The sequence below is a fragment of the Thamnophis sirtalis genome, unplaced genomic scaffold (genome assembly GCF_051295495.1).
Source record: "Thamnophis sirtalis isolate CommonGarterSnake01/CBP01778 unplaced genomic scaffold, rThaSir2_p1.2 scaffold_7, whole genome shotgun sequence".
Lineage (NCBI taxonomy): Eukaryota > Metazoa > Chordata > Lepidosauria > Squamata > Natricidae > Thamnophis > Thamnophis sirtalis.
The window spans coordinates 9,141,267-9,156,929 of NW_028261387.1; the positions used below are offsets into that span (position 1 = coordinate 9,141,267).

Consider the following 15,663-nt stretch of genomic DNA (forward strand, 5'->3'; position numbering starts at 1 on the left):
AGTAAGGAGTATGATTAACCTTTAAAATATGACTGTTCCTTAGTTAACTGTACCATAAATTTCCCCAAAGAGTGAAAAATATAAATCCTTGATTAATAGGCTATTAAAAACCAAAGCAGATATTAATTCAAGACATGCTTTTAAGATATCAGGCAACCAAAATAGTTGAAAAACATGCCCACTAGTTGAGGAAAGAGTGGCTGGAGATTAATGAATCCTGACACACTACCTGGTAAAGCTTTGTTAAGGTTAGATGAGTTCTTACTTAATGATTTATGTTTTTACAGTGTTCTTATAGAAGAGTGTATAGATGTTATGGAAGGCTGTGAACATAATTTTCATGTTTCATGTCATATGTCACATTTTCTGACATTAAAAGTAATGGGTCTTTGGAAAAGTTGATTTAAAGTATAATTTCTACATTAGTTTTACACATCTTCTCAACTAAAGACAAATGCCTTTTATTTTTATTATCTAACAGTAACATAGTTCCCAAATTATGTGATGATTTTTTCAAAGGTAAAATAATTGGTTTCCCCCCTCCCCAATAAGCAGACAATCTGATTTTAATATCTTATCATTTATTGGATTAAATATGCTGCTACCCATGGTTCTTTTGTAAAATGATAGCTAATGGTTAGATATTCAAAAGGTAAAAATGGGTGAATGCTAATATTACCTTGCTTGAAATATTAAAGCAGTTTAAAATAGTGTTTGTGCGTTTGTGCATTCACTTGCATGTGCATTAAAGCTGACAAAATATTGGTGGGTGCTCCTTTAACCAGTGGAAAGATTATCGTTCAGTTTAGGATGGGATACCATCCACATGTTGATGATAATCAATTTTACTTGATTATCCTGGGATGAACAGAGATGACATGGAACAAAACATGTTGAGAGTAAATCCCAGGAAAAAAAATATTTGTTATTCCACCTTCTGGATGGGATCACAGGTTCCCTAATGAGTGGATCCAGAACTGCATTCATGGCTCCTGCTTGATCAGTAGTGGCCTAAAGACATTTTTTTTTCTAGTTTTAACTGGTGACTGGCTGCAATTCTTTTTCAAACAGGAAGCCTGATTTAACCCTAATTTAGACTTCTACAATATACAGTACTTTGGAGTTGCTTTTGATTCAGAATGCAGTTATTGGAGCCGAATAACATATTTTCTTAAGAGTTCTACTTTGCTTGCCTATAAGAACTGCCAATAAGGGCAATCCAAAATGTTGGTGTTTACACATAAAATAGCAATAGCAATAGCAGTTAGACTTATATACCGCTTCATAGGGCTTTCAGCCCTCTCTAAGCGGTTTACAGAGTCAGCATATTGCCCCCAACAACAATCTGGGTCCTCATTTTACCCACCTCGGAAGGATGGAAGGCTGAGACAATCCTGAGCCTGTGAGATTTGAACAGCCAAACTGCAGAACTGCAGTCAGCTGAAGTAGCCTGCAGTGCTGCATTTAACCACTGCGCCACCTCGGCTCTATAAAAGCATAAAAGCCTTACGACAATGGCTTGGCTCCCAGTTACATTTGGGGCCACCTCCTTCAAGCAGAATTTGTTCATCCTGTTTCTTGCTTTAGGAGGTGCTGCTTGAGATTTAAAAGATAAGATCCTGGGGACGGTTCTCTGTTGAAGCCCAGTTGTTTTGGAATCATTTTCTCCACAAGGTTGGATTAGCTCCTTACAGATTTTTAGGCAGGTAGCTAAAATAATTTTATTCTGCTAAGCCTTTGGGAATTAAGAATGCTGGGCTGCCTGGACTGGGTTCTGTATTTATATGTTGTCTTTAGTTGCAACCACACACTCACAACTGTAATGTTTAAGCTAGCTATTATGTTCTGCCTATAATATAACAACAATGTATTATTAGAGTCTTAGACCAGCAACCAGAACAAATAAAAGCATTCAGTATATATACACTTAAAACTTCTAGTATAAAACAGTAAATAACAACTAAAACATATAATAAAATCCAGTATCAATTGTACATGGTCAGACTACAGTTCCAATCCCTAAATTGTGGAGCCCGTTGTAGGTTCAATACTAAAAGGAAAAAAATACTAAGCAGTACAAAGGGTTTGCCACAAGCGTTTTATAACATCACTATGGTGGAGAAGACATGTGTTTGCGACAAATCCACAGTGCTGCTTTGCAGAGTCTGGCCACCTGTACTGTAGTAGTAGACTGTTCATCCTTAAGTAGCACCTTTAATACATGAATCTTCCCAGACTGGCACCCTACTCCTGGGAACAATTAGATAAGGTTCCAAGTAACTTGGGACGTGGTCAGTTCTACGTCTTTTGGGATTGCTCAGTGAATCCAGGATAGCTCCTGCTTCATCTCTCCTTCCTGCCAGGCTGGGTTCTATACAACAGCTATATATGGGGATCTTTAAATCAGGAATATGAATTTTATTGTTTTCACTGTGTTTTCATGGGTGTAAACAGTGGTGGGTTTCAAAAAAATTTCGAACCTACTCTGTGGGTGTGGCCTCCTTTGTGGGAGTGGCTTGCCAGCCATGTGACCTGGTGGGAGTGGCTTGCCGGCCATGTATTCTCTCTCTCTCCTTCCTTTTGTCTCTCGGTCCCTTTTTCCTTTTTTTTCTTTCATCTCTCTCTCACTTTTTCTTTCTTTTTTCTTTTTTTATTTCTTTCTTTCTTCCTTTCTTTCTCTTCCTCTTTCTCTCTCTGTGTGAGTCTATCTGTGTGTGTGTGTGTGTGTGTGTGTGTGTGTGTGTGTGTGTCAGTGGTGGGTTTCAAAAATTTTTGGAACCTCTTCGGTAGGTGTGGCCTGCTTTCCGGGTCCACTGGTGGAACCTCTTCTAACCGGTTCGGTAGATTTGACGAACTGGTTCTACAGAACTGGTGCGAACTGGTAGGAACCCACCTCTGGGTGTAAACCACGCAGTCTCTTGGGAAGAGGTGGTACATAAACCATTTTAACAACTAAAAACCCAAATGAGTTCATTTTAATTACAGGAGAGTTTACCAACCAATGTAACAAACAAAAACACCCTTCCAAAACTTCTTATCAATTTGAAAGACCAACATACTAAGTGTGGGAGGGAAAAGAAATTTCAAATCTCCAAGTTTTATACATCAGCAACTTAGATGTCAAAATTCAAAATGTCTCTATGTATATGTGTGTCCGCTCTGGATCAAGGGACTTTCAAAATAATCTTTCATTAAATGTTTTCCAAATAGTCAATACAGTCTATGTGTGGGCACCCGTGCATGTGAATGGAAATGTTCGGCCAACATTTTCATGACTGAGGTTGCACGAAGGAGGCATCCCGTTCATACTCGGTGGAAGAGCAAATAACATCATAGAATAAGTGAAATACAAGTGGCTGATGCAAAATTAAAATGAAGCTCTGTTTAGTTTGGACAATGTTCAGGCATCATGGATACCTTGGCCAGACTAAATAGCTCTTAGCTCTGACAGAGCTTGAAATATAAATCATTTGGGTAAACCATGTAAGCTACCCTATCTATGCTTCCAAGAGGAAGAAAGTACGTATGTCTCAGGAACCAGGATTTAGCTGGTACTGATCCATGGTTTACATACTTTTACGCAAAACGTCTGTTATCACCAGAAATGGAAGAACAAAGTTGCTAGAATGTGGTTCCTACAGATCAGTTTATTTGATTTATACTCTTACTCAGGCAAATATTTAAAGAGGTTAACGAATTAGAAAAGAAAAATAATCCACAAGAGGGAAAATTTACAACTGTCAGCCTCTGCTTTGCTGCTGCTTTTCGGCTGCCATTGAAATAGGGAGGGGGGGGCATGGTATTTGGGAAGGGAATCATTCTGTACTGGAGGGCTGTTTGTTACTGAGTTATTCTCACCATCTCTTTGCGCAGCCAAGGTGGCGCAGTGGTTAGGGTGCAGTACTGCAGGCCACTTCAGCTGGCTGTTATCTGCAGTTCAGCGGTTCCATTCTCATCGGCTCAAGGTTGACTCAGCCTTCCATCCTTCCGAGGTGGGTGAAATGAGGACCCAGACTGTGGGGGTGATATGCTGACTCTGTAAACCGCTTAGAGGGGGCTGAAAGCCCTATGAAGCGGTATATAAGTCTAACTGCTATTGCTATTGCTATTGCATGTGGAAGGAAGGGAGTTTCCTGCCGAGGCCAACTGTCCAGCATTCCATCCTGATGATGATTTTTGAAGATGTCTCCAACCTGACAGTTGGGTGAAATATGATTGGACTATGGACTGGGGTACCAAGGGGAGGGGAATGAATCATGTATTGATATCTATTGCTTTCGTGCCTTTTTATTCAGATTCAGCTTTGCTTTGCTTCTAATCGTTTGTAGCCAGTAAAAGTATGCTTAATTCTGAAATATGGAGTTGAGTGGTTTCTTTCTTGGTTATTAAATGAAGGGGCAGTGACAACAACAGAGCCCATGCTAAGCATTAATTAACAATTAAAAACATGCCAAAGAAGATGCTAAATCAGTGAGGGAACCAACATAACTCTGGATGGATTGCATTTTTTAAGAATGAGTTTTATTCCATGCACTGAAACATATATCCTTCGATGTTTGATAGATCTCGCTCTCAGTATACCACCATGGAGAACTCATATTGTCCGTGTTTCATGTAAGAATTAAAAATAAACTGTATGTTAAATAATATGAATAAAGCTCTGATTTCCACCAAAGCTTTTAGAAATAAAATAATAATCCCATGATGTATGCTCTGAGGAATGAGATCTATGACTCTATTAGAAAATATGACTTTAAGTCATAATATAGGATGAATAAACCAGAATAATATTTAATTATTTAATGATATTACTTAACTGTCATTTGATTCTGGAATACAGGTTGTTCTATTACTTCCCCCCCCCTCCCCCTGTAATGCACATTATATTACTTTTACAAATCTATAATTTAAGAACTAATCCTATTAGAATAATTTATTTCAGTAATGCAAAAAATAGCATAGTAGAATGCAAACAGCAAGCTCCTCAACTATAGAACGATTTGTAGTTACAATTGCATAACATAGAAAGAACTGCAGTGAGACAGTTTGAGTTATAAATCCTTCTAAATGGAAATCTTCCAAAAAAAATGTGGTTATGTTCTCTTTGGTATTCTTAGGGAAAAATAGAAGGTAAATTTAATTGTTGCTTATTTTAAAATCCATCCACATATACAACCAAATATGATGAAACATGTGCAGTTCTGGAATGTCTTTGGCGATGGAATAATATTGAAGGAAGGGCACATCTGCCTTTTAAAAATATTTTTTTTCCAAACTGAGGTTCATTTGCCATGTTTTGAAAGTCTTATAGCAATACTTTAGACCTCCATTAATCAGAAATAGCAATAGCAGTAGACTTATATACCGCTTCATAGGCCTTTCAGGCCTCTCTAAGCGGTTTACAGAGAGTCAGCATATTGCCCCCAACAATCCGGGTCCTCATTTTACCCACCTCGGAAGGATGGAAGGCTGAGTCAACCCTGAGCCGGTGAGATTTGAACCGCTGACCTGCTGATCTAGCAGTAGCCTGCAGTGCTGCATTTAACCACTGCGCCACCTTGGCTCAGTGTAAGTAACTGGACACGTAAGTAAGTAACTGGACACGTAAGTAACTGGACACGTAACTTATGCCAGCTTTTTCAGAAAACCGATCTGTTGATCCTGCAACATGGACACTGGGGAGTCATTAGAAACACTGAGAGGAAGTTTGGTGCAATGTTTAAGTCCTCAGGATCGAAACCAGGAGACTGAGAGTTCTAGTCCTGCCTTAGGAACAAAGCCAGCTGGGGCACCTTGGGCCAGTCAATCTCTCTCAGCCCTGGGAAGCAGGCAATGGCAAAAAACCTCTGAAATCTTGCCAAGAGAATTCCAGGCAGTAGCTTGAAGGCAACAAAAAGTGTTGAATGTTGAATGTTGATTTTATTTATATGCCGCCCTTTTCCCCCTCGAAGGGGACTTAGGGCGGCTCACAACTCAACCAGGGAAGGGGGATACAAACAGAAAATTAAAACGACACAAAAACAATACATAATTTAAAATACACAACAGTCATACCAATTCGAGACGGGGGCAATAGTTCTTTAGCTCCAGGCCTGTCTGAACAGCCAGGTTTTAAGGGCTTTGCAGAAGGCCTGGAGGGTGGTGAGGGTTCGAATCTCCACGGGGAACTCGTTCCAGAGGGTCGGAGCAGCCACAGAGAAGGCCCTCCTCCGGGTAGTCGCCAGTCGACACTGGCCGGCGGATGGAATTCGGAGGAGGCCTAATCTGTGGGATCTAATCGGTCTAGTGGAGGTAATTGGCAGCAGGCGGTCTCTCAAGTACCCAGGTCCAATACCATGAAGGGCTATTGTTGTATGTGTTGTAGCTATGTGGTTGAGTAGGCCATATTCTGAATAGCTGCTGATTTCAATTGTCTGTTTTAAGAGCTCCCAGTTCCCATTATGGGGTTTGGATACTGCTATCTATTGAGGAAGCAGCGACTATTGAATAGATTTTATGGGGAATATAAAGCAGTCAGCTTTTTACAAAATTAGCAAAGGGTGAACTAATAAAAATAGGTAGAGTTGTTCAGGGAGAAATTCTTAACAATGTTTTCCTGTGAATGTGGACAATAGGAATTCAGGTAACCTGAGAGTCTGAAAAATGGGTTATTTCTATTGGTAATAGCTTAAGAAAGAGATGGTGAAAATGAATAGACAGGATTTGTAAAAATGGATTATACGGCTTGTGATATATTTGGATTCCTGCCATGCACCTACAGCAAGTTCAAGCTTGCAGTAGTCCTCAACGAAAAAGTCAAAACACAGAAGTAGGAATTAGCCACAATGCAGCCTGAATGAATAAACCTCCCCAAAATCAAACAAAAGAGAGGGGGGAAAAATCTATATATGAATACAGTACAATAAAACAAAGGAGTAACAAAGGAAATAACCAGATGAAAAAGTTCTGAAATATAATCTGTACCTTTGGAACTAAAAATCAGAGCCCAAACTTCCACAGAAGAAACAGATTTTGAGGAGATTGGTTGTTCTGCAAGAAGATTAAGAGAAGAATCTTTATGAGACCTTACCCCAACATTCTCATGGAACTGATCTGCTCATGAATTATATGTCTTTTGCAAGGAGGGAAGAAGAGGCTGAATAACATCTGCATTTGCTGACCATGATTGCTTCATTCTAACCACTCTGAGAAGAAACTATATTGCAAAGAACAACTAAGGACACAAGTTCAGGATCTTGGGGATACAGATGATCTCATCCATACTTTCCTGTTCTGTCCCCCCCTTCACGGCTCGGTAACAAACGCAAGCAGGCAACTTAAAGGAAGTCTTTCTTTATCAGTTCTCAGTTCAAACTGGCTTCGAGCCCAGAAATAACATAAACACAAATCTCCGATAAGAATTCAAAACAAAAGCTCTTACAAACGCTGCACTTCTTCCACCGTCTCCACGGATCAGGTTTACATGAAACACCAAAGCACTTATCCAAGTGTAACAAGCGTAAATCACGATTAATCATCAAGTAATGCTGTACCAAACACGGCACACACGAAGGAGCGACGTTGACTCCAGCGACTGGGGTGTGGCAGCCTCCGTCCTTTTATCTCCAAACTTCCTCCCACAAGCCCCAGCTGCATACTGAATCTTGTATCCCGAAAAGACTCTCAGCAGAACTGCTGAGTCACAACACTTTCCTATGGAAAAGGAAGTAGGAGTGCCAATAAATGATTGTCTAAGTAAATGAGTTACATGGGAAACGCTGAACAGACCACAATTCTGCCAACCTATTGTCCAGAATTTTGCATTATAATGCTTGAGCAATAGGCCAGACCATGGGTGTCGAACTCAACCGCGTCACAGGCTGGATTGTGATGTATCACGATGTTTTTTGCCTTTGCGGAGTTGGGATGGGCATGGGCCGCAAGTAACTTATATGGCCCATGGGCTACCAGTTTGACAGCATGGGCCAGACCATCAGCATTGTTTTTTTTAACATCCTTTACCAATCTCTGCTCAATTGAGTTTTAGCTTTCCCGGTGTTTCTTTTTCTCTTTCTTAATTTGGAATTTTGGCAGAATTGTGGATGACCCATTCAAATCCTGGAGAGACCATATTAGAAGCATTGCCAGTCCCTACAGGAAAAACGAAAATTTCTAAAGATGTTCACTTTTTTTGGGTGGCTCTTCTAAAAGGGCGGATGGAAAGTCAGAAGCCCAGGTTTGAGAATCGAACGTCACGTGATGGGGTGAGCTCCTGACCTTGCCTCAACTCCTGCCAACCTAAAAGTTTGAAAGCATGCAAATGTGAGTAGGAAAGTAGGTGCCACTATGGTGGGAAGGTAACAGTCTTATGTGACATCATGCTGCCTACATGACCATGAAAATGTCTTTTGACAGCGTTGGTTCAATGGCCTTGAAATGGAGATGAGCAATGTCCCCTATAGTCAGCAATGACTAGTGGAATAAAACTCCTTCACACCTTTTTCTTTATCTTCTAGGTTTTGGTCTCTATGTGGAAGCAGAGGGAAAGGACTGAAGTTCCCTTAAACCACTCAATTATGTTTATATAACATGAGTGACAGGTTTATCCCAAACAGCCAGGGGGTTGACAATAACTTTGGAAACCCTTGGGACTTTCACCTCTCCCTGACATCCCAGCACACTCTTGACAAAACAAACAGAGAAACAACATATGCCTTTCTCATTGAAATTGTTTTGCCACTATTCTAACTGTGCATGCTTTTGAAATGTTAGGAATTTTATTCATTCATTTATCCCAAAGGTGCTTTTTCAAGAGGCAAATTGACTTACTGGTTTTTCTTTGAAGATGTTTTGTTTCTCATCCGAGAACCTTCTTCAGTTCTGACTGGATGGTGGAGAACAGAAAGTTTTAAATCCAATTAGAGCTGAAGAAACTTTTTTTTGATGAGAAGTGAAACGTCTTCCAAGAAAAACCAGAAAATCCAGTTGCCTCTTGAAAAAGCACTTTTGGGACAACCATGACCTGGATGAGTGAGAATCTCCAAAGATTTTCGTTCATTTAGTTTCCCAAATCCCAAAACCAATTTTTCGAGCTGAGTTGAGAATTATTTGCCAGGTGAGCCATCTCTTCACAATGGTGCCTTATGGTGATTTGACTAGATGCAAGCTTTGTTAATTTTATCCTCCCAAACAGACATCATTTGTTAATAGTGCGAATGCTAAAATCTTAAAACTACATTGCAAAAATGCCATTTTTTTTCTGAATCGTGGTGTAGAAATTTCCCTTCCTTCTCACAGACTGGGACTTTTCAAATGGCAAGAATATATATATCTCCCCTGTAAATACTGTAAATGAAATGAATTTTCAACCATGAAAATTGAGCTTTACTATGGAAATAGGGACAGGCTTGGAAAAAGGGTAAAGGGTTCAGGTGCCACTATAATCGGCACTATAAACATGCTTTAAATTTGTGGCACCGAGGACATGCTTTTCATAATACAGCAATTTTAGAGTTTTATTGGACGGCCAAGCGATAAAGGAATATTCAGAAATGGCAGTTTGAAATGAATGAAAGTGGGGGGGGGGGGGAAACGCACACGGCACTAAATCACGTTACTTCTATAAAATACTACTGCAATAGTTCTTTTATTAATTTTTAATGCTCAGCACCCTTGGTGACCTCTTTTATTCTTTTGCTGTCAACATGGCAGCCTGGAAAAAAAAATGAAATGGGATAATAAAACGCAGGAAGTACTTAAACCCCCAGAGTATGCAAGTGCATTCTCTCTGCCTTCCCTGTCAGTCTTTCTGCATCTCTGCCAGCCTCCCCCACCATACCTAAGACCCTACAGGGGTGGGAGAAGAACTGGTTTAAGTAACCCAATGTCTGCCTTTATGTATTTTAAGTATTTATTTTAAATGCTCCTTTTAAAATAGAAAGTGTTTATCTGAATAATAGAACTGCTTGAAAGAAGGCTGTTTTCTTTTGTCTGCCTGGCTTCCACTATGTATATTTGGCCTGATTCAGCTGCATTTTGCTCAAAACAGCGGGATACCATTATGCTATGAATATTTACCACTGTTTATATCTCCAAGGAGACTAATCTCCATACCACTACAGTCCAGAAGCTCGGGGTATTGTCTCTGCAGGCCCAGGTTCATGGTGTCACAGCAACTGAGGCCATGGGGTCAAACAGATTAATCCATCAGTGAAAATAAAGCTCTGTATTATTGTCTACCAACTCCCCCCCCCCCCAACACACACACACACACTAGAGGACTTAAAATAACATTCTATGCTGGAATCCACTCTATGGATCAGTTTGGTGTATGCATCACAAAGGGAGAAAAATGGGGTGGGGGTGGGAGAAATCAGATCAGTGAAGTTTGGGGTATGTAGCCGAGGAAATGTGTTTATGAAAATGTGTTAAGAAGGCAGATTATTTTTTTATTTTATTTTATCAATTTCATATATACATTCACAATTATATAATCTCATAACTGTTATTAATAATATGTATTTATAACAATTTTTCCCTACTGTTGACAATATACTTGAAGATTGCTTTTTTATCATCCCATAGATCCATCTTATCTTACAACGGTCCTACTTCTTCTTCCCTCCCTCCTTCCCCTTCCCTCCTTCTCTCCTTCCTTCCCTCCTTCCTTCCCTCCTTTCTTTTCTCCTTCTCTCCTTCCTTTCCCCCTTCCTTCCTCCCTTCTTTCTCTCCTACGTTCCCTCCTTCCTTCCCTCCTTCCTTCCCTTCTTTCTTCTCTCCTTCCTTCCCTCCTTCCTTCCCTCCTTTCTTCTCTCCTTCTCTCCTTCCTTCCCTCCTTGCTTCCCTCCCTCCTTCCTACCCCCCTTTCTTCTCTTTCTTCTCTCCTTCCTTCCTTCCTCCTCTCCTTTCCCTTAAGAAGGCAGATTAAAGTAGGGACTGCCCCCTATTAAAAAATCCTGCCAAACTACCCCGTTTGGGAATGTTTATGTTGGTCTTCTCCTACTGCCCTTTGATTAGCCCCTGTCTAACATGCGCCCTGACAACTACGACAGAATGAAAAATCCCAGGAAAAATGTGGGTTGTAAGAAAAAAGCGACTTCCTCCATTACTCAGGATTGACCCTATCAATAATATTGGGTTGCAGGGTTTCACCATTCAGGAAAGGGCAGCCCATGAGCCCTCACCGTCAATCTGTTCCATCTGTCATGATGATTAGCAAACAATGACCAGCAACAAACCTTACAAATACCATAGGCACAATAATGCAGTTATAGTAACGGCATCTCTTGCCGATTCCCAGGACGCAAAGAAGGGACTTTTAATAAGAAGGACCAATACTTACCCGATACTCCGCCGTAGGTGGTCTTTTTGCTGCGCCCTACAGAAGGCCAAGGGATGCCACCTGCCTTCAGTCCCATCAACCCAGACACAGTATTGGTGGCTGTGACACCATCTGCATTGCCTACAAGAAATTTAGTGATAGTTTTAATAAGCACGTGAGCACAGCGAGTTACAGAAATGGTTACATGGTATAGTACTAATTAGATGACAAAGCTTCCTAGCTATTTAAAAAAAAGTATCATCATCATGGTGTTAATATGATTTTCAACATTCCCAGAGAATTTGAAATCCTGATGTTCGTTTTTCACAGGGCCAGGATTAGCTGTAAGTGCTAATAATCACATGGTCTTATATGCAATGAATGAAACGGCCTGGAGAATTTTTATAGTTGACAAGGTGAAGACAGAGGGATTGATGCAACACTTCCTTCCCCCTACAAATGACCCTAATGATTAAGCAAGGAAACTACCTCCAGCCTCTAAGAAAGATCACAGGCAAAATATTATTGTTGGCTGTTAAGATCTGTAATTTAGATTAATGGTTATTAATTTTTAAAAATGCTAAAGGCGTCATTTCTATTTTCAATCAACTCACTATAGATTCTCTTTTCTACAGATGTGTGAATATCAGGATCTAATTGGGACAGTGAAGAGCTAGCAAATTTTCCCCAATGGAGCCCAAGTATTTTTTTAATCCCTTGCAAGCAGTTAGGTCTAATAGTATTGGTGTAATGTGTAGTATAAATTAAACCAACTAACAGTGTGAGGAGGTCCTATTCTTATCCACTCTACCCTTAAGTTATAGACCATATTTCTCCTAATTGACCTTGCTTCATAAAGTACATTCTCATACTCCCAGTTTACTTTCCGGTCCGTCCACAGGGAGCTGGGTCTCTTATTCCTTCCTTTGTTTTTCTTCTGTTCCTCTTCTCTCCTCCATCCTTTCAACTCCCTTGTCAACTTTTCCTCCTTCCAACTAAATGTAATGGCATCTGTTTTCAAGTCTAACCCCTTCTCACTGTGCTTTTGCTATGCCCTGTTTTCAGTTTTGTATCAATATCTCCCACTTAAAGCCTTTATGTTGTCTCCTCTCTAATCAGGGTCAGGGTGAGACAGATAACAATTCAATGAAACAGAAAGAGATCCTCAGAGTAGGTTGATTGTGATAATCCAATGGAATAGAAAATTTTAATAAGATTCACTTCTGGAATAAATATTGGCGAACACAGATGAAACTGTCAGGGTTATCCAATTTTTGGACAGCTTTTTAAGTTGGTGATTCATATAGGGAAGTTTTACTTAGGTCTACATAGGTACAAAGTAATACAAGAAATCTGAAATCATATACTTAGAGAAGACATATATCTAAAATATTGAAAACTGACTGCATGTACAAATGGGCTAATCATATATTTGGTGTTTTCATAAAGATAAGAAATAGGGAAGTGTGTCAACCATGCTCTACATTTACAGGTTTTCTAGCTTTTCTTCCAAGAAGAAGAATTGGAGAAGATAACAAAATACAAAGACCTGCAAATAGAAATAGAATGACTGTGGCAAAACAAAGCAAAGAACCTATAGTGATAGACGCCTTGGGAGCAATCCCAAAACAACTGGAGCATCACTTAAACACCATCAGCATTGATCACCACCTGTCAATTGCAAAAGGCAGTTTTGCTTGGAACAGCTTACATCCTGCAATGATATTTTTAATACCACCAAACATCTCTATATGCCTATCCTAGGTCTTTGGGAAGGCCTTGATAAATGGACAAAAATGCCAAATTTCATCTGAACATCTGGCTGTGTGACAACTGTTCTGACTCCCCTCGTCCCACACCAACACACACTCTGAGCCAAAGATAAGTTATGGCATTTAATTAACAGACAGACAGGTCCTTGGCAGCAAAGCAGCACAGACAAGCTTAGGCAGCAATCCAGCACAGATAAGGCTTGGCAGCAATCCAGCCTGCCAAGCTCACAATAATGTTCTCCGACATTAGTTCCTGCAATGATTTCTGCAAGAGGGGTGTGTGCACAAGCAGTCCTTTTATAGTCTGGAGAGGAGCCTAATGATCACCAGCTGAGTGCAATTACCTCCTGTACTTGCACAACTGTTCCTGATGCCTATTAGCTCTTCGGTGCCGGGCATCCAGGAACAACTCACTGCTGACCTCAGGCTCACACTCCCTTGTCTCCTCCCCAGTGGTCCAAGGCTCAAGTGCCTCCTGGTGGCCAACCAGTCTCTCTGTGCCCTGCTTGGAGTCGGAACCCTGTCCAGGGTCCTCCACATCCTCCAGAGCTGACTCATAGGGCCCCTTGCTGTCGGAGTCTGGTGGCAGCTCCAACGGCTCCTGCTGGGCCACAACACGAACCAATATAAATCTTAATCTTACATATCCTTTAGTTCCATTAAGTTCTTAAGAAACCCTAGAGTTCCATGGAACAGTTTGAAAAACAATTCAGTGTTGCCATCTTGTGGGACTGAAGATTGTGTTTTCTCTATCGTGGCCCCTTGTCCTCTGGAATGGCATCTTATATGGCACCAATTCTCCAGGGATCCTGCAAAGCCTTTAAGATCTAGTTCTGTTTCCAGGTCTGGGGTTAATTGTGGTTGTTATGCATAGGTGGACCCCCTGTTGTTCTGTTGTATGTTTTATTGTTCTAACTGTTTTAATCCAAGTTGCTTATTAATGAAGGTTTTAATTGTTTTAATAATTTTTACTGCTTTGAGGGCGCTACTGCCCCCAGAGTCTTCTGCAATAGGCAGCTGTAGCAAGTAATAAATTAAATTAAACCCTATTGATATAAAATGCCAGCATTATAAGTAACAGCAGCTGCAATGATAAAACGGGCAAGTGGTAGTAAAAATTAGAAGAACTGGATACTTGCCAAAACCCTTATCTCACCTTACAGATCACTATCACGAGTCCCTGAATACATTTGGGTTACCTGCCCACGTACTGTGCCTCCAGAAGAGAAAATAGAAAGCTTGAAAGAAGCAAGGAAGACCAAGCTATCCAGACCATTTATTTGCTTGCCAATGTACACTTTGGGACAAACAAGGAGCTCTAGAAAGCATTATTGCAGGCCAACTCTGCCCACACCAGAGTTCGATCCCGACGGGTCTCAAGATTGGGTCTCAAGATTGATTCAGTCTTCCATCCTTCTGAAATCAGTAAAATTGTTGGGGGCAATATGCAAATAATGCTTAGGTTGTAAACTGCCCAGAGAGTGCTGTAAATCCCTATGGGGTGGTATATAAGCCTAAAATGCTATTGCTACACTAAGGGGTAACATGATTGACCAGGGCAAATATAAAGGAAGTGACCCTGTTGGGTCTGTACACAAATTGAGCTTTTTGAGGACTTTTGGAGAACCTCCTCACAATCTTTTTTTAACACTGAAAGGAAGAAAAAGCATAATTAGTAGATGAAGGAGTAAGGCAGAGGTCTTCATACTTGGCAACTTTAAGACTTGTGTACTTCAACTCCCAGAATTCTCTGGGTGAATTCTCTGGGAGAAGCAGAACTGGCTGGAGAATTCTGGGAGATGAAGTCCACAAGTCTTAAAGTTGCCAAGTTTAAAGACCTCTGGATTAAAGTAATGTATCATTCAGTTTGTAGTTTCACCCATGTTTTCCATATTATTTTTTATGCTCAGGAAATCCAGGGAGGGGTGGGTGGGAGAAAAAGAGAAAAGGTGAGTCTTCTTATGTTCTCTACTTCTCAAAATAGCATTTTACTTTTGCATCGATCAAGTTGCAAATTTTAAGAAAGAGCGAAATGCGGATATGTCTGAATTTGTTACCTTCTTGGGCAGCCCTCGCAATGTTCACAATGTTTGTGACATTTGGCGTCAGCTTGGCAAAGAAAGGAATCTGAACAGCTTGCCTCACCCAACGACAGATGTTGCGTACCAGCTCTGGATCCTGTTCAAATAGGTCAGATCAATACAGTGCATAATTAAAAGTAATGTGATCAAAACTTTCCAACAATCTGCTTTCCTGTAGTTTTCAATGCGTAATTATATTTCAATACTCTGCTTTGCCTCATTAATTTAAGCTATGTCAACATTCTAAGTAGTATGGGGGGAAAAACTATGCTAAAATATATTAGGTATGTGAAGCATAAACTGTAAAGGGTGTGTGTGTGTGTCTGTGTTGTGGAATTAAACAGTCTTCTCTTTGGAATTTTAAAACAATGTGAATCAGCAGAAGAAAACCATTGTAAGAGACTAGACTTTTCTTAGAGAAAGATATTTCAGACATGCTAATCCCTCCCACTACCCAATGGGAGAATAGGTGACCATATATGCTTTGAAATTGAAATGGACTGCCATGTGC

At 40.3% G+C, this 15,663-nt stretch overlaps 1 protein-coding gene across 2 annotated transcripts in view; it reads right to left on the bottom strand.

Annotated features, from left to right (window-relative positions):
- The window catches only part of DPYD (dihydropyrimidine dehydrogenase), a 646,680-nt gene that overhangs the window by 132,931 nt on the left and 498,086 nt on the right, over positions 1-15,663 (bottom strand). For both annotated transcript variants that reach the window (XM_087719294.1, XM_087719293.1), the window contains 2 exons: positions 15,129-15,249; positions 11,321-11,440 (listed from right to left, as the gene is read on the bottom strand). In XM_087719294.1, the coding sequence (XP_087575420.1) occupies positions 11,321-11,440; positions 15,129-15,249 (241 nt within the window). The remainder of the gene's footprint in view (positions 1-11,320; positions 11,441-15,128; positions 15,250-15,663) is intronic.